Raw genomic sequence first — 19,602 nt, 5'->3', positions numbered from 1 at the left:
TGAATTTTGGAAATGATTTTGGTACTTCATCACATGGGTATTGTATGTGTGTTGATCTCTTTCCACATGCAATCCATATATCGGATATTGTGGAATTATCCATTATATACGTCATTTGAGACGAAACAAAAAGGAAATCAAGTTGTGGTTGGAGCATTCAACTTTGTAACAGATAAAAGATTGCAAAAAAAAAAAAAAAATCATATTTTCTCTATGAAAGTATGAAGTAAAAAATAAATTGCCAATGACAGAAATTTGGACAAAATTTTAGTGTGAATTTTTAAATATATTTTGTGTGTGTAGATTAAGGCTGTCAATAGGTCATGTCGGGTCAAGGTATTTGTCGTATCGTAAAATATAAACTCAAACCCAACCCATTTATTAATCGTGTCAAAAATTTAAACCAAAACTCAACCTATTTATTAAACGGGTTACCTGTTTCCAACCCACTTAACCCATTTAATAAATAGGTCGTGTCATGTTAGACAAAATGACACATTAAGGATTAACAATGCGACCCATTTAACTAAAATTGATTAAATTCACTAAAAACTCCATAAGACGAAGAATATAAATAATTATATATAATTCATAAATAATTAAATTCAATAATTATAAAGCAAATTTTTTTAAAATGTCTAATCCTATGATCAAATACAACCAACGTTCAAAATTTCAAGAAGAAGTATAGCATAATCGGGTTATATACACTACTAGAAATCTGTTCATTTACATCACATCATTTAAATCGATCAGACTTGCACACGATGTAAAAAAGTAAGCTAACGTCGCTTTTAAAAAATACCGATTTAAATGTGTATCATTAACATCAGTTCTTAAAATGACAGATGTTAAAATTTTTGTTTCAAAATTTGCGGGAACCTCAAATTCGTGAACGCGCTAAGTGTTTAATGAATTGAATGGAAGCGGGTTCTAAAACTTAAAATTTTCACACTTAAAAAAAAAGCACCCGACCCCAAAACTGAAATAGAAACCCTAAAGTTCGAGCTCCTGTCTCCTCCTAAACTCGAGCTCCTCTCTCCTCACTCGAACTCGCTGCCATTGTTAAACAGATCGCCTCCTGCATCTACCTTATCGGCTTCTTCGGCATCGAGTTGGTCCAGTCCTTCATCTCTTCGGCATCGACGACGCCTGGGAAGACGACAACGAAGACGTCCTCATTGACTCCCGCTGCTGCCCTCCCCCTACCAAACCCAAATTCGTGGACGCCGACCCCGTATTGTCCTCTGAGGAGGAAGAGGACATCACCCAGGCCGTTCTAGACGGCGCCGTTCCATTTTACTCTCTTGAATCGAAGCTCGGGGACAAGAGAGCGGTGGCGATTCGGCGCGAGTGGCTTCAGAGAATGATCGGAGGATTCTATTATGTCAGCTTCAATGAAAGAGTTTGATTCAACTCGGTGGGTGCTCGACTCCAACCAGCTTGGTAAGCTTCTCTCTATCCTCAATCTGTTTGAACTCTTAACTCCGTATTCACATAAAGCCCTTGTGATTATCATTTTGTTTTTCTCTTTCCTTCTTGATTCTGGGTTGGGGCAGATGGGTTTTGCTCTGCTGGGTTTGGAGCTAGTGCTCCTTATGTGTTTTTAATCTTTCGCAATCAATTTCTCACACTTCAGAATTGCTTTTATATTATGTATGAATTTCTGGATATTTAACAACATTGAAGCTATTTTTGTAAGATTATAGGGATGGTTCTGAGGGTGAAACATGTAAGATACTGTTTGTAGGCATTATATTGGACTACAAGTAGAGTAGAGAGAAAAAAAAGCAGGGATTAAGTTTTGTTTGGTTTGTTACTTTTGCTCTTGTTTTTGCGATTTGCTGTTGTATGTGATATTCTATATCCTTATGGGGTGCTTGCTATGTCTATGTTTGAAATTGATACCATGTGGCATCCTTGTTTGCATTTTGCTTATAAGTCGAAATTCTGAATTCAGGTTTCCTAACACCTATTTGCTCGTTGGTGTTTGCAATGATGCTACCACTCACAAGTTTAAAGGGAAAACTGTTATGACGGAGTCCGAACGGTATGAATCTCTTTTCCGTTGCAAGTATGATGATTTCTCTGTTACTTTCTTCTCCCTCCTCCCCCCTCTTAAATTTCACGTCCTTTTTCCAGAAAATTTATTTTTGGTTTTGTGGATATTCTTGGGACTACAGTTTAATACATGTATACACACATACATATGTATCTGTGTGTGTGTGTGTGTCAATGAAATTTTCATACCATAGAGTTGTGTAGTCAAGACCATAAACAGTGAGTTTTACTTGTGCAGGTGGGTGGATGAAGTCATTCCTGATGCACCCTGGGTAGTCAACGAAGAATTTCTTGACAAGCATAATATTGACTATATAGCCCATGACTCTCTCCCGTAAGGAAATTTTTTTAAATTTCTCACTTTTCAGCACGAATGTTATGCTGCTTCTTGGTGACTTTGTTTCTTTGTTTACTCTTTGCTTCTTTATAAGATATGGTATAACTTAGATCTTATAGATATCGATAGTAGTTGCATATGTTTCACACTTTTTTTTTATTATTGGTGACACACTGACCATGCAATTGTTTATACTCTTTGATGAGTCTTGTACAGTTATGCTGATGCTAGTAGGGCTAGAAAGGATGTATATGAATTTGTAAGTTTCACATAATAGTTACGTTTCTTTTGTTTCCATGTCACCTTATACTTTAGCATTTAATTTGTTATTAGGTGCTTCTTTTCTTATAGGTCAAAGCCGTTGGCAGGTTTAAGGAGACAAAAAGAACTGAGGGGATATCGACATCGAACATTATAATGAGGATTGTAAAAGATTATAACCAGTATGTGTTGCGTAACTTGGATCGTGGTATACTAGAAAAGAGCAAACAGTGAGTTTTGTGAAGGCAAGAATTTTGGTTATGTGCTTTATCATTATAGTGAATATCTGACTGTATAATCTCAAATGATTTTGTCTTTTTGTTTTTAATCCACTAAGGAGACGGTAGTTTTTCCATGTTGAAGGAACTTAGCTCTTTGCTTGCATGTGATATCAACAGGAAGAACGATTGAGGGTGAACATGAGGATGAAAAAGTTATAGTAGAAAGTGAAGGAACATCAAGAAAAAGTAGGAGAAAAGGTATGCCCATGTTGTTATTAGTTAAAAAAAAAAACAAATGGTTTCTTTGTTACTAGTTTTTAAAACCAAAGATTAATTGGTTCTTTTACATGGGAAACGGGAACTTAACTCGACCTCCTACCCTCATTTTCGTTGTTGCAGCTTGGTTCTCCATACAAAGTCCCAGTTTTCTATTGCTCTCTCTCTTCACAAGTTTCTCTCAGAGAATAGGGTATGAATCTTTGCGTCTCTTAACTGAAATAAACCTATGAAAATTAGCTTCTTTCTCGATTGGGGATTAATTTGTCAGGTCATGAAATTGGAGGTGAGGGTTCTGTTTTTCAATTTGACATTTTTCTTGTATGTTTAATCATAGTTTACATGTATGATTGAAACCATTAGAGCAGGACGGAGGCTCAGTACATCACCGCGAAAACGTCAGAGTGGTGGGACATAGAACTTCCTGATCCCTTTGGCGACAGCCACGCCATTGCCCAGAACATAAAGCCAGTCATCGTCAAATTGAACTACAACGACCCATTCTCAACCTCCCACTACGGCGACACCTAAATCGCATCGCCCTCAATCACATTCTAGCAGGTACTTCTCTTTTTTTAATAAGATTTAATTTGGCACTTATGAAACTTAACTTTTGATTTACATCTCAATCGAAACCCAAAATTGAAAACCCAGTTAACTATGATTGGTTTAATTTATTTGGTAGTGATTGATATGTTTGGTTCTTATCATGTTGTGCCACTTTGGATTTCTTGTAATGCATTCAGTCCTACACTTCAAAGAGCACCAGATTAGAATAAAAAAATGAGAAGAATTTATTATGGAAGTTAGTTCCATTATAATTGGCATCGGACAGTATCACCAAGTTGTTGGAAGGTTCAAGGATAACTACATTTTGCATTCCTTTGATAGTTGGTGACATTTTCATTCCTTATATTTGTGTTTGTTGTTTTTGCTTTTCATACATCCCTAGATAAGTGTTATATCCATGTGTGTTGTTTACCTGAAGATATTGATGTTACACCCCATATCTGAGATACCCTTTTTACTGAGTTGCATGAAATTCCTTATAGTTACCGTTCGCGGTTATAATCTTAACATTTAGGGGGTGGTTAAAAATTGACTTTTTGTGAGTTAATAATTTGAGAAAATTTCCTTCATGAAAGTTGTAGAGGGCGTTAAACCGAGCGCGTGCATATGTGGTACGTAAAAATCGGAGTTCGTATACAAAAGTTATGAGTGAATTACGAAAATTACTGTTCATGGTAAATTTTGAATATATATGGAAAGTTACCCGGGTAGGTTTCCAAAACCGGAAACCCACCCCTCTTTCTCTCTCCTCTCCCCCGATTCTTCTCCTTTCCCCTTCGGGTTCTCCTCTTCCCCTTCGATTCTTCACTTTCCGACCACCATCCGGCGTGTAACCGGTCACCACAGGGGCGCCTCAACCCGCTCTTGACACTAGTGACCTAGGATTTTGGAGTTTTGGCCGTGAAAGTCCGGATTGAAGCAAGGTTTGCTCCGGTTGCAGTTTTGGGATTTTGCCGATTTCCGGCCATTCCGGCCACCTCCAACCACCAGATTCACATCGAAGGTTTGGTTTTTGATGGAGATTATTTCCCCTAAGGTAATTCATTCCAATTGGCATTGTAGAGGTCGCATTGACAATTTGTTCATTTCTAGGGTTCTTGAAGTTTCTGGGCTTTCCTTCACCGGCTTGATTCGACCACTTTGAGGTAAAATTGGATGATGTTGTAGTTGGGAAAATTGTTAGGCCTGTTGTGTAGATGCTGGTGCCGGAATTTGGTGGTCATCGGAGGAAGTGGTTGCCGGCGCGTGGTTGGCAGCGCGTGGTGGTGCGTAGAGCTGTGTTTTAATTGCAGTTTTAATCCCATATACTCTATAACGATTGTAGAATGTAATGTATGAAGTTTGGTGGAAATTAGAGGAATTACGAATTGTGTTTAATTGATTAATTAACGATTTATGTGAATTCGATCGCCGGAATTCTTTCAAATTCACTCTAGAATTTACTTATCGATGAATGAATATGGATGGAGTATTGAGGATGGAAATTGTAGAGGGTTGAGGAGTCGGATGTTAGGAAGGGGGATGTTTTGAATTTCCAATTATAAGTATCGTAAAGTTAAAGTTCCGTCCTGTGAATTATATATTTATGATTGTTATTCGTACAGGACGAGAGGAGTCTCCATACGAGGAGAATCACGAGCGACGTCAGGATTGACCGCATATTGTGAGTGGACCTTTGATTTTAATTGATGCATGCAAATTAAATTCCGCAAGTTTTAAGTTATTGATTTATCAACTTAATTATCGAGCATTTTATTTTGGTTTGGATTATTGAATGTTTTATTGGTTTGAACTTTTGAATTAAGATTCGTTATGCTCGATTTGAGGATTTTGTTTTATGCGGATTCGGAAATTTATACTATTGATTTTATATTTATATTCAGCTCTTTGAGCTTTTTATGAGATTTACGAAATAAGAATTCGAGGAAGCAAAACTTTATACTTCTTTATACCCTACTTATATTGGAACTTGAGATGATCTTGGCGTGCGGGGTCACGTCTTTATACACTTGGATTCTTATTTCGTGAGATATGTGGGGAAACTATACAGAGTTATTGGCTTTCGACGACCTTCTCCCTCATCATACGCGGGTCATGTGCTCAGGTCTCCTCCTCACTTACTTTGTGTTTGTGAGTGGCAGTTGAGGTAGCTTTCTCCTCCTCACGTGGGTGGTAGTCGAGGTGATATTCTCCTCCTCGCACAATCTATGTGTGAGTGGCAGTTGAGGGTAGGTTGAGCCCGAGGGGCTCCATTCCCGTATGGTGAACCCATTTTTCTCCCCATATTCTTTGTTGTTGTTCTTGACTAGCGGGGCTAGTCGGGTTTTCTTATTTGTTGCATGCATCGGGAGTTTTATGGATATAAATGTGGAAAAGTATAAAACCCTTTTTCTTTCAATTATTTATTTTTGTCCACTCACGCTAACGTTTTTATATACTTTTCCCTGGGCCCTTCGGTTTCAAATGCCCAGATTGCAGTGTTGTTGCTCGGTGTACGAGTGTGAGCCATAGTGACCGCACCTGCTTCCGCCATCACCTTCTGTAGGTTACCTGTTTAACCTACTGCACTCCTTGTCTATTTATATTCCTAGAATGCTCTTATTACTAAGGGATATGTGACCCAAACTTGTATGAATTATATTTGAGGTCGATGACCTAACTTTGGTGATTGTAGTAACTTTTACCTTTTGGAGATTATGTATGATGTTATTAACTTTGAGATGGGTTTGGTTGAATTTGGGAGCAGGGTGGCTCCAGGAGTTATGGTTGGATGATTAGAAGTGAATTTTGGTTTTCCGCAGGATTTTGGTTATCCATTTCTAAGGAAGATTATGCCGAAATTTTTGGTAAATCTCCTTTAAAGGTGGGTCCCGCAGGGCCACTTCGGATTCCAGGGTGGAATTCGGGGTGGGTCTTGTCAATTGAGGAGCTTATATTTTCATGTTTCATGCTAGGAACATGTCTTTTATACGTTTGTACTATTTTCATGGCTTAGAAGAAATGGACAGATTAGTTTTGGTGGATTTTAATATTGGTATATACTTTAACCCTATGAAATTAATTGCATCATTCTTCTTTGCCAGCTGGTTTTCATTATTTAGATGTCCCTATTTGGACTTGTTCCTTGCATTGGGTGTTCTTAACAATTAGTTATTGCTGCGATTGTGGTGGCTAGTTCAGAGGATTCACTTTTGTCTTGCTCCCTTATGCCACTTTTATCTTCTGTAACTGAGATTGACCGAGTATGCAAGTGATGTGGGATTCTGCAGTCGCATATTTGGATACCTTCCTAGTCCTTAGTTATGAGTGTAGAAGTCCTTTATGTTCTACTTTCTGTATCTACTATGTCAATATAATCCACTGACATCTTAGAGTTACAGGTCTATCCAGAAGCGACACACCTAATAATTCCATGGTTTTGAGAGGCCAATCATCTATGATGTCCACGCACAACCCCATTTCATGGACAGCACTGCTGGAAGCCGTGACCTCTAGATGGTATGAATAAACCTTTTCCATCTTTGTACATTGTCTGAAGGATAAGTTGAAGATTGGACAACGTCTGTGATTGTCGATTCGTTTATTCTTTCAATTTCAGACTGTTAGTAGGGAAATTCAGAAGATTTTGACAAAGAGGGCAGCCAAGTTCAATATTGCAATGGATAATGTAGTTGGTTGCTAATATGTTTATGGACTAGCCTTTGTAGGTTTTGGGGTTTTATTTTGTGAATTATGTAGAATCATGAATGAATATGAGAAAATTAATGGAAAGCCCCAATTTTTGGATGATGAGAAATGTATTTCTTTTCACACCAGCAGCTAGATGATTATTTTGCACATCATACTTGTCAAAATGAACTGATGTATATAAATGCATAACAAAACAGTAATGTCAAAGAGAACGATGTCAATTCAGAGATTAGAAATCAGTACCAAAATAAAAATCGATGTCTCATGATTATCAACGTATCGAAATGTCACCTCAAAATCGATGTACACAAAACCAATGCACATCGATATCTAAACACCAAACTGTTATCTATTGTCAACGTACAAATCAGTTACTATAAAGTAAACCGATTTACCATGAAATACAGGACATCGATTTTGAAAAACAGAAGTGATGTCTACAACGAAATAACACATCATTCTTAATAGATTAACCGATGTTGCCTAAAGGCACATACATCGTTCTCAAGAAAATAAGGTGGCAAGATGCACGTAAAAATGGACACGAACAAACAAAATTTTTTGGAGACTGATGTCTACAAGAGTATTAGACATCATTTCTGAAATTGTAATCGATTTAAATGTTCACTTAGGTATTGTTCAAGCTATACTTTATTAAGCATAAAATGTGAAAATATGAAGAATTAAATGCAGTTAACATACAAAATTATGATGATTATAATGATTATACATCGATTTGTTTTTTAGAATCGATGTTGGTTGTTGTCTCGGACATCGGTTAAAAACACACTTATACTGATATCCATATCTTTTACATCAGCCACAAAGACATCGGTCAAAATTTAGTTTTACATCGGTTCTGGACTGATGTAAATGAACAGAATTCTAGTAGTGATAGGTTCACTTCGTGTTGACGAGTTGACCCATGACCAACCCGCTTTTTAATCGTGCGGGTTCAACCCACTTTATTTCGTGCGGGTTCGAGTCGTGTTATCGGGTTGTGTCGGAATTGATAGCCCTAGTGTAGATACTTCAGAAATTAAAAATTTAGCAGAAATGTAAGGAAATTTTCAGAAAATTTCGGGGAACTCCTGTCGGAAATGATATAGCTTATGAATTTCGTTTCAGTACTTCAAAATTACTGAAATTTCGACGGAAATTTCGGCAGTTTCAGAGAAATTTAAAACCTGAAGATGTATGACAGTTTGTATTTACATTAGTTTACCAAATCGGCCAAATAAAAATTGCCAAAAAGAGAGAAAAAATTGCCCAAAATAAAGACCAACTGTTCTCCCACACTACTTTGACAAGACAACACCAACAATACCCCCACCACCACCCACACTCTTTGCGTGCAATTTTGAAATTTCCTCGGGTTTAACTTTACACGTGGCAAAGTGAGTGCAAAAACCCAACCACTCTCTAGCGCGTAAAATAGCACACCCCCCCCCCCCCCCCCCCTTCCTACTATTGGCTGGTACACCTCTATATTAACCCAACTAAACTCGGACGGGAACGTAATACCAAAACTCCGTGAATGAAAAAGAACAAGTACAACAAAAGGAATATAAAACCTACTACGATGTCGTTCGATCTAGCTAGTTAAACTGCTTCCATTTGGTATCGTACAATACTGCTTCCAAATACGTGAATATTGGAAATAATTTTGGTACTTCATCACATGGGTATTGTATGCGTGTTGATCTTCCCACATGTAATCTATATATCGAATATTGTGGAATTACCCAATATGCTGTTTCATTGTATGAAGTATACGACATTTGAGACGAAGCAAAAAGGAAATCATGTTGTGGTTGGAGCATTCAACTTTGTAGCAGATAAAAGCAAAAATACTTTTTTTTTTTTTTTTAGAATAAAATGCTTTTTTGTTGTATTCAACTTGATTGCAAAAAAAAAAAAATCAAAATTTCATATTTTCTCTATGAAAATATGAAATAAAAAATAAATTGCTAGTGACATACAAATTTCACAAGAATTTCAGAGAAATTCCGGACAAAATTTTGGTATAAATTTTTAAATATATTTTGTGTGTGTAGATACTTCAAAAATTAAAAATTTCGCGAAAATATTTGGGAAATTTCAGAAAATTTTAGAGAACTCCTGACGAAAATGATATAGCATATGAATTTCGTTTCGGTATTTCAGAATTAAGGAAATTTCGGCAGTTTCGGAAAAAATTAAAATCTTACCAAGTCTGAACAAACAGATGGCAAACGGTCGATAGAAACATAAAAACCGTAGAAATCAAACGGTTTACATTCTCTTGAGCCGCTGCTAATTTCGAATAGCTCCAAGCAAATATTAACCCAAACGAGGATCCTAAGGCCATCTCCAATAAGGAGGGCTATAGGTAACCTTTGGCCCTTTTTGCTAAAAAATGAACTCCAACAAGGGAAGGTCCAAAGGGCTAGAAGTGGAGAGGTGGGTGGAGAGAGCCACATTTAGCCCTATGGTTGGCCCTTTAACCCTTGGTGGGACCCACGGAAAATCAACCAAATCTTCCTCTTTTTCATGCAATACTTAAATCCAATGACTCATAATTATGCAACCAATTAAATCCAATGGCTCACAATTAATGAGTATAATTATACATATTCACAACTAGCCGTTGGCTTTATAATTGTTTTTTTTTTTGTATCATGTTATAATTATAATGGTGAAAGTAATTTATTTATGAAAATTTTTAATTGCATTTCAAGTGCATTTTTTTTAATTGCTTTCAAGTGCATTTTTTTTAATTTATTCATTTTATATCATGTTAATGAAGTTTATGTAATATTTTATTTATGAAATAAATAGTGAAAGTAAAGTAGAATTAAAGTACACTTTTATTCATTACAATTGAAACCAAAAAGCCACACAATAAAAGTTAAAGCAAATAAAAACAAGTCACCCACTAATAAAAAAATAAAACAAACTAAGACCCGAGCATTATGACATGACAATGAAGTGGCACGTGGCACTTAAAAAACTTATCAGAAAATGTTATTAAAATATTAGTCTAAATTAATTTTAGTCTAAATTAAACTATTATTAAAATAAAATAAAATCATAAAAATTAAAAAACATAATGTAAAATCATAAAATACTTGATAGGGCTAAAATTTAGCCCTCCCTTACTGGAGATGGTTCACTTGTTCATGAATAAAGAATAATATTTTTGAGGGCTAAATTATAGCTCTGGCCCCAATATAGCCCTCCCTTACTGAAGATAGCCTAAGGATCCTAAACTGGTCGGACCCCTAGGACCATCTCGGGCACCAGTACCTCTCCGGAGGCCAATGGCTGGGCATCAGAATAATTAAGGGGGGCAGTTTTTACGTCACAATGGACGTTCAGCCAAGCTCATTAAAGGCCACTCGTTCCCTGAGACGTGGTTCACTGGATCTGCTCCAACCTGATTATTTCTGACATGCGATTCTACACCCTGCCCCCAGAGTTGCTTTGAAATACATGATATGATCTGCCCCGGACGAGATCGACGATGAGTCGATGATGCTTCTCAGTCCTCATTGCATTTTGGTTCACATTTATAAGTTTGTTTGGTGCTAGATATTTTCACCAACAAACTCATTTTGGTTCACATGTGCCATTGTTGGTTTTCATAATGAGTGCCGACCAATGCAACTCTATGACTCGGATGGCATGACTGGTTACAATTGGCACAAAATATTATGAGTACGATGAAGTAAACATCACAGACCCAATTTTATCCAACTAATATGAGAAGAAAAATAGGGAGAAAAATGAATCTAAGGGCATCTTTTAACTCCTAGTCTTAAAATGAGATTATATATCTTATTTTCTGACCCCAACTTCCCAAATCTCAATATTATTCATTGAAATCATCCATCTCCAATCTTAGTCCTATATTTATTTTGATTATTTAAAAAAATTATTTAACTACAATATGAATTTGTATATCATGATTAATTTATTTATATATTATATAGTCATTAATTGAAATATTTTTCTTTTTTCTTTTTTTGCTTTTTCAAGTTTTATTTCGTTTAAAAATTCTTTGCATTACTATCAGCCATTAAATTTAATCCTTTTGCATTTTTCTAACCATAAGCTTTAAAATAAACTAATAATATATTATTTAGAATTCTTTAATCGGGACCATTCTTTTAGCATTAAATGAATCTAAACCGTTCATTTAGTAATTGTTGCATCTGATTTAACGGTTACTGAACATGTGGGTTCCACATGTCGAAACAAAAGGAAGCTCGTCACTTGTGCATGGCTCAAAGGCAATCGTTATTTTGTCATCTTGTGTAGCTGGAGATGATTGTCTCCTCCTAGTAGGCCTGGCAACAGTGCGGTCACGGGCGGACTTAACGGGCTCGACCCGTTATCTTACCTGGTCGAGCCCGATGGGTTTGCGGGTTACCCGTTAAAACCGCTAAGGTTTTTTTTTTTTAAATTTTAAAATTCTTTTCTAATCAATTACCCACTAAAACCCGTTAATACCTGTTAACAATAAATTGGCCATTGAAACCCGTTAAGACTCACTAACATAAAAATGAATTTATTTATTTATTTATTTTTTGCATTTTTTTAAACTCTTTTTCACACCCATTATCTATTAAAACCCTTCTAAAAAATAATAAATTTTTTTAATATTTTTTTAAAACCCTCTTCCAACCCATTACCCATTAAAACTCTTTTTCATTGTTGATTTTCATTAAATCGAACTATCAAAAGTTAATACATATTGGGCTCACAATTCTTAAAAAAAAAAAAAAAACTTTTTTTTCTTTTCTCTTCTAATCGGGCTCGATGGGTTCCGTCAGGCAGCCCGTTTCCACCAGTTAACTAACGGGTTGTTAATGGGTTGGCAGCCCATTAACACATTAAGTTATCGGGCGGAAATAAATGGGTTTTTAGCGGGCGGTTAACGGGTCATGGGCTGAATTGCCAGGCCTACCTCCTAGCATGCATGTTGCTTTTGTCTTCTTCTTTTACCGGCCAAATGGGTTGGGTCCCATGCTGGTCCCCGGTTTAAAATTGAGACTCAGATTTAGATTCAGTATCATACTCTTAGAGCAAGTTCACCCGTTGGGTTACCAGGTCACCCACTATTCACTACTTTTTAGTGTTAATTTCACCATCTGGGTCACGGACACAGTGTATTTCGTGACCCAGAGAATAAAAATATACACTAAAAAGTAGTGAATAGTAGGTGACATGATGACCTGATGACCCAACGGGTGAACTTCCTCTTATTTGGGGACAGGTTTCGAATGTAGTCTCATTATAAGAGTGATTTCAAAAGGGTAGGAGATCTCATCTTTCTTAATTGAGTCCCATTTTGGCTTTTGAATCCAGGTGTGGAGATGTCCTATTGAAATTTATTTTTTAATACCCTCTTTTTGAATTGATCACAATATTCTAAAAGCTTCCTAAACCCAAGATCATCACATTTCTAGTTGTTGTTGGTAATTACCAATTAAATGATCCCAAAAAAAAAAATGCGACAACAATTACAGTAAATCAATAGAACATTTAATTTTACTAATTGAAGTAAACTAGCTAGCTAACTTTTGTATCAATTTTGCTAATAATTAAGCATGTTGTCGGACACCTAGTGGAGTGGCTGTCTAGTAAATTAATATCTATATGAGATAAAAGAAGTAGATTACATACATTGCACAAGATACCAATTCCTGAAGACCTTTAATATTCTCCTATTTACTCTTGAGGGGTTACACTACTTATGAAATATGAAAGAACATAAATTAGTTGTATGGTTAGTGATGATAGTGCCGTAATTAGAGGGTTGTTCTTCATTATGATGTAGCATGAGTACCTCTCAACCTCTCCACTATATAAAGAGGTTGAGGCATTGTCATCTCACACATTATTCGAATCATTCACAACTAGATCAATACAACGCAACTTCTTGATCTCTACACTTTTCTCTCTCTTTTGTTTTTCTATCTTTCCTAGTTGAGTTAATAGGCGACTGACAACAAAGCAAAAATTGTTTGATCAATACCAGCCTGTCTCTCCCATTTTATAGATACACGTACTCATTCTATCTAGCTATGGCTTCTTTCAACTCGGATCGTCGTCCTGATCCAGAGGTTCTGGTACAAGAGAACAATTCATCTACGAGGACATTGGCACTAAACAGGCCTCGACACATGAATGCTCTCTCTCTTGAAATGTTCTCTCGGCTATCAGACCTGTTCCTCGCCTATGATCATGATACCAAAGTCAAACTCGTCATGCTCAAAGGTACTGGAAAAGCATTTTCTGCAGGCGGTGATATCGCTGCTATTGCTCGTCATCTCACCAATGGTGATTGGAGGTCTGTTGTCAAAGAGTCCGATGAGGCCTATAAATTACTGTTCTTGATAGCAACATACAGTAAACCCCAGCTTTCAGTTCTCAATGGCATAGCCATAGGAAGGGGAGCCTGTATTTTTTTACCCTCTAAATTCCGTATAGTAACGGAGAATTCAACATTTTCTATTCCAGAGACAGCTTTAGGAGGGTTTCCTGACATGGGTGCCTCTTATTTCCTGTCGAGATTTCCAGGATTTTTTGGAGAGTATCTTGTCCTAACTGGTGCCAAATTGGAAGGACCTGAAATGCTTGCTTGCGGTCTAGCAACTCACTTTGTTCCGGCAACCAAATTGACTTTGCTAGAAGAAGCACTAGCATGCAAAGTTGCTTCGACAAACGATAGCACCTCAATCACTGATCTTCTATTTTATATTTCAGCTGTTATAAATGAATATTCAGTTCAACCAGCTTTGAAAGAAACAGGTAGCGCTTGTCACAAAATGGATGTTATCGAAAAGTGCTTTTCGAACAGAACAGTGGAAGAGATTTTAAGTGCACTCGAGAAGGAGGCTGATACATATCTTGAGGATGATCCATGGATGTTATCCACAATTCAATCACTTAAGAAGGCGTCGCCAACAGGTTTGAAGATTTCTTTGAGATCGATTAGAGAAGGAAGATCGCAAGGACTCGGTGAGTGTCTTGTTCGAGAACATAGAATGCTGTATCATCTTGTAAGGGGAAAAGTAAGCAGAGATTTCATAGAGGGTTGCACAACACTACTGTGGGATAAGAATAAGATCCATAAGTGGAACCCTTGTAAGTTGGAGCTCGTCACTGATCAGATGATCGATCTCTTCTTCTCCAAGTTGGATGATGATGCAGAGCCCGAAGAATTAAAGCTCCCTGAAAGATCCAACTTGCGTACCATTGCCAAGTTATGACGATGTGTTATGGGACCCAATCACCACTCTACTTGTATGTTGCTCATGTTTAATTTTCTTGTTAAAGAAATGTCATGTAAGAAAAATGGGTTTTAGGTTAGATCTTTAAATGTTGTTGATATGGGTTTAGCCATTCACGTTCTTGTTCAAAAACCCTACTCTACTGGAAGGCTTAGTTGATACAATTGCAGAGCTCCATTGAGAGTGGTGGTCATGATGTCACTCTCTCTGCCTCGCTCTTCTCTTCTCCAGTAGTTAAACCCACCGAGAATCGTTCCCTCGTTTCATAGTGATGGTAGCGGCTCCGTCTCCTGATCGATTTGCCTTGAAGTCGTCGCCGAGAATAAGGATAGATCTTGGGCCAAGCTGCAATCTGGGCATTAATTTCATCTAGGTAAGTTAGAATTGAATGTAATTGAGATTAGAACTTTAAATTTTTCGGACTGCAATTTGAGAGATATCTGCGCTGCAATTTCATTCAAGGAAAAAGAAAGTTCAAAATATGTGCCAGTTCCATCTTTTTGCAATGAATGTTTCTGTCCCAATTTTAGTTCAAGGCAAGCACTTCAACTACTTTTTCCTGCACATCAGAACCCTAGTTTGTTACTAGCATTACCCCACCCATAAATAGAGAACTATGGCTGGTGATCGTCCTTATTTTGCTTGTCATGAAGGTGAGTCTTAATTCATTTTTTATCTGCTTGATTATCAATGGAAAATAATTCTCTGTTGATTGATCACAAGATATGCGAGTTGTATATCCCCTTGGAATTGTTTTGTCAAAGGCAATAATTTGTTGCTGCTGTGATAATCTTGCCGAAAAGTGTCATTTGGGTGGATAACTCTGATTTGGAACAAATTATTTAGTGACTGTAGTACCCAGTATATCTCTAAGCATTATTTATTAGTTTCATAATACCAAAACGTTCATAGAATCTGAATGGTATTTTTACTTTTTGTTTTGTTTTTTTTTTTTGGTGAAGATCCTAAAGGATGAAGAAGAGAACAAATAAAATAAATTATTACAGAGAGAGAGAAAACATATTTAGAGAAAAATAATAATGGACTAAGCGACAAAATATTTAAAAAATTAGAGCTTTTTACCAATAACTACAAAATGACACTACTATTTACCAATAGCAGACTCCAAAACCAATAACACATGCGGCCAATAATTGAAACAGGCTGTCAGCCCATTTTATAGAAAAAACACTAAAATATTAAGAAAATTATGAAACATGCCACTGAGACTCACATAACCCATTTCTCCCAAAATCAGATCGGTTCCAAAATCGAAACCATCCCAAAATCCAAATCCTCCCTAAATCGATCTATGGCTCCTACGAAGGTAAGGGACGAAGCAGCTGGCGGATCGAGGCGGCGAAGCAACCGGCGAAGGGAGGCTGTGAATCAAGCGAAGCAAGGCTGCGAAGCAACCGGCGAAGCGAGGATGCGAAGCCGGCGAAGTGAGGCGGCGAATCCGGTGAACCGAGGCTGCCAAGCAACCGGCGAACCGAGCTGCGAATCCGGATTTGGTTGAGAAATTCTGAAGATCAGTACCTTTAGCCTCATGTTGTCACAGGTTTTGGCATGGTTAAGCTATAATGACCTTGTGTTGTTTATTTGTTTTGCAATTTGGTGGAGTTGTACTGATCCTAATTTGTTTGTTATTTCTGCAGGGCTCAGCAACATTTTGTTTGTAGGTCAGTACCTATAGTATGATTATTAGTTTTGTATTGAGGGTCAGTAGTTTTAGTTTGTGTTTATGTTAGTATCTTATGGTTCTTTGTTCTTGCAAGTTCATGGATTAGTTGCAAATTTTGCTGCTTGTATCTTCTACTTCCTTTCATTTTTTTCTTTTCCAATTTTTATCTTGGAAAGAAATAGAAGAAACTATAGAGATTAGGCTCTAAGTTTAGTGACAGTTTTTATGTATTTGAATGCTATGTTTTTTGAAGAGAAAGGATTAGAGTTGTAATCACCAAAGCATTTTTGGGCACACTTTGTCATCCCTTATGCTCTGTGTTGCCGGTTGACTTGCAGGATGGAGCTAATGAAATCAATGCTGAAGTAAGCAAATGCAAGAAGGCCAGGCTAGTATACTACTAGGGATCAGTACACTACTGAGGGTTAGTACACTACTGAGGGGCAGTATACTACTGGGGCTAGTATAATACTGGGGGTCAATATAATACTGACGGTTAGTACTCTAGGAAATCCTGCTGGAGAAACTTCTTCACCATGAGAAGAGGTGAAATTCAAACATCAAGCAGCAAAGCCAGAGATAAATGATATAGTGTTCAAGTTTCATATTGTAATATGTATAAATAGCTTTTGTGATTATTATATAAATGAGTTGTTTCTCAGAGAAACAAGATGAAATGTAGAAATATTATTTCTATTTTTCTTTGTACAAAATGTCACAGAATACTCATTCATGAATAAGTTGTACTAAAAAAAAAATAGAATCAAAAGATAATTCTTCATAATGCTACTGACATTCAGCAGTGTTAATAACATTATCCAAACCATAAGGGTAGTGTCGTAATTTACTTATTAATAGAGATAATTAAAAAGGGGGAGGAAGCTGACCGCAAAGGGATTACTGCTTGCACATGGCATGGGCATTTTGCACAACCGCATGGGAATTAAGGAAAGCATGCTTGCTAATGGTAAATTATGAGCTAAAAGTGTAGGTAGGTAATTTGCTATAAAAATTATAAAACTGTTTTAGGGAATCAATATTTGAGAGAAAATCGCTGTGTATTCTCATTGATAATAGGGTCATTTTTATATAGAGGATTACAATGCATAGAATCTGAATCATACAAGGAAAGGTAATCTTACATTGATTAGGAATATCTAGATTCTTCTAATTAAACCCTATTACCACTAGGTCAAGTAACCTAGGGTTTGGGCCAGACACACAAATAGGGATTTACTTGAACACTCCCCCTTGTGTCTCCCAAATGCGGTGCTTCTCTCGTTGCCTCGCTAAAAACCTTGTCGAGTAACAAAAATTCAGTGGGACAAAAGTAACCTCGGTTGAAGGGGAAAAAGAGAACAACACACTCTTCACGTTTCGAGATTTACATGTAGACATCTCCCCCTGATGTCTGCACCTCCCCCTGATGACTACGATCATGGGAGTTCAGATAATTTCTGCAAGCAAACTCTTGCCACATGTTTCTCGAACGTGGATTTGAGTAATGACTTAGTGAGTAAGTCTACCATACTGTCCTTAGATTGAAAGTAGTTCACTTTGATCTTGATGAGAGTCTGTTCTTGCTGATTATACGTGGTGTTGTTGCTTTTGATGTAGCCTTACTTCATGTTCAAAACAAGCAGCATTATCCTAAATGCTCGTAGCTAGGCTCATCTGTGGTAGACTTCAAACCACAATTGTTCAAATATGCGTAATTATAGATCCAATCCATAAACATTCACGAACTACTTCGTGAATAGCAATAATTTCTGCATGGTTCGAAGATATAGCGACCAAGGTCTGTTCTGTAGACCTCCAAGATATCACGGTCTTTTCCCATGGTGAACACTTAAGCAGATTGGGAATGACCTTTGTATGGGTCAGAGAGATACCCAACATCAGCAAAACCTTCCAAAACACTTATCTCGTTTTGGGGTGGGGATAGAGAACGCAAGCCAGCGTTGGCGGCGTTTCTGGTGTGTGAAGGGTCCAAATCCATCATCTTTCTGTAGGAATAGAACAAGCCCATATCAATCGTACATCTCAAGTATCAAAAGATATTTTTTACACCAATCCAATGGCGTCGCGTTAGTGCAAAGCTATATCTAGCTAACAAGTTCATAATATATGAGATGACCGGTCTTGTACATTGGGGTAAGTACAATAATGCGCATATTGTACTCATGTAAGACACTTCTGCCTCTAGCACATCTTTGTCATCATCCTTCAGACGAAGATGATCATTTCCAGGATCAAGACTACGAACAATCATGGGGGTGCTTGAAGGTTTGACCTTGTCAAAATGCCTAAGCATCTACCAACACGATGCTCAAGTTCCAAACTGAGATATAATCATGTTCTCCCATAATCCTTCATCTCAAACTCGGATTTCAAGTGTTCAGCGGTTTCCCTTAACTCTTTAAGGGCTTCCAATGAATATCATGTCCAACATGTACCGCGATAGAATCCGAAAATTGTTATGGAAACGCGCGGGCATATCCCTTCTCAATCAAGTAGTCACTTCAATGAGCGTTTCAACCTCTTTGTAAACGCACTCCGTGGTCTAGAGCCACTTGACTTGGGTAAATGAAGTTCACCATGAACCTTCATGTATATTCTGTATCTAGATCCCCATATATATATGTAGTGACCACATTTGTAAGCTACATGTTCAGTTATTCGGAAACTACCAAACTAACAAGGTAGTGGAGTGCAATGACATCCATTATGAGAGAATATGTCTCATCATAGTCGATTCCAGGGCATTTTGTGAGAAGCCTTGCTCCATAAGGCGAGATTGCCATCTCTTTTTCTCATCACGCTTTCTAACGAAGACCCATTAGTATTGAGGTTTTATGTTAGGAGGTGTTGGCATCACTGGCTCAAAAACCTTCCTCTTTGTTAAAGAATCCAACTTAACCTGGATTCTCTACGTTGGCATTCATTCATCAACGGAGCGTGGTTTAATATCATCTGACTCAACAAACTCATAGGCAACGAAATGCGCAACTACATCATCAGTTATGATGGAGTTTCTATCCCATGTCTCATGTACACTAGTGTAATTTTCATAGAGCTCTATATTCTCAGGAATAAGTTCTGATGTTGAGGGGTCCCCCAACGATAATCATAACCCGGAAGATACTCATGAGACAGATTTTGAGTCTTGATGATCAAAGGATTGGAATGTGCCAAAGTATCATTTGAACTCACGGGCCTCCC

At 37.3% G+C, this 19,602-nt stretch overlaps 1 protein-coding gene, 1 long non-coding RNA gene and 1 pseudogene across 2 annotated transcripts; all 3 read left to right on the top strand.

Moving 5' to 3' along the window:
- Positions 1-1,787: 1,787 nt before the first annotated feature.
- Positions 1,788-4,133, top strand: LOC112169198 (annotated as a pseudogene).
- A 1,733-nt stretch (positions 4,134-5,866) lies between these two features.
- Positions 5,867-14,675, top strand: LOC112183027 (3-hydroxyisobutyryl-CoA hydrolase 1; the record flags this gene model as incomplete). Its single annotated transcript, XM_024321608.1, has 2 exons — positions 5,867-5,891; positions 13,525-14,675. Coding segments are annotated over 2 exons (1,176 nt in total), but the record flags the coding sequence as incomplete, so codon positions are not given.
- Positions 7,104-7,522, top strand: LOC121051063. Its single transcript, XR_005805011.1, has 2 exons — positions 7,104-7,224; positions 7,325-7,522. It is a non-coding gene; the product is annotated as an uncharacterized LOC121051063 (long non-coding RNA).
- Positions 14,676-19,602: the final 4,927 nt, after the last annotated feature.

Source organism: Rosa chinensis, chromosome 1 (genome assembly GCF_002994745.2).
Source record: "Rosa chinensis cultivar Old Blush chromosome 1, RchiOBHm-V2, whole genome shotgun sequence".
NCBI classification, from domain to species: domain Eukaryota; kingdom Viridiplantae; phylum Streptophyta; class Magnoliopsida; order Rosales; family Rosaceae; genus Rosa; species Rosa chinensis.
The sequence above is the reverse complement of the archived record's forward strand: the minus strand, read 5'-3'. Positions and strand labels throughout refer to the sequence as shown.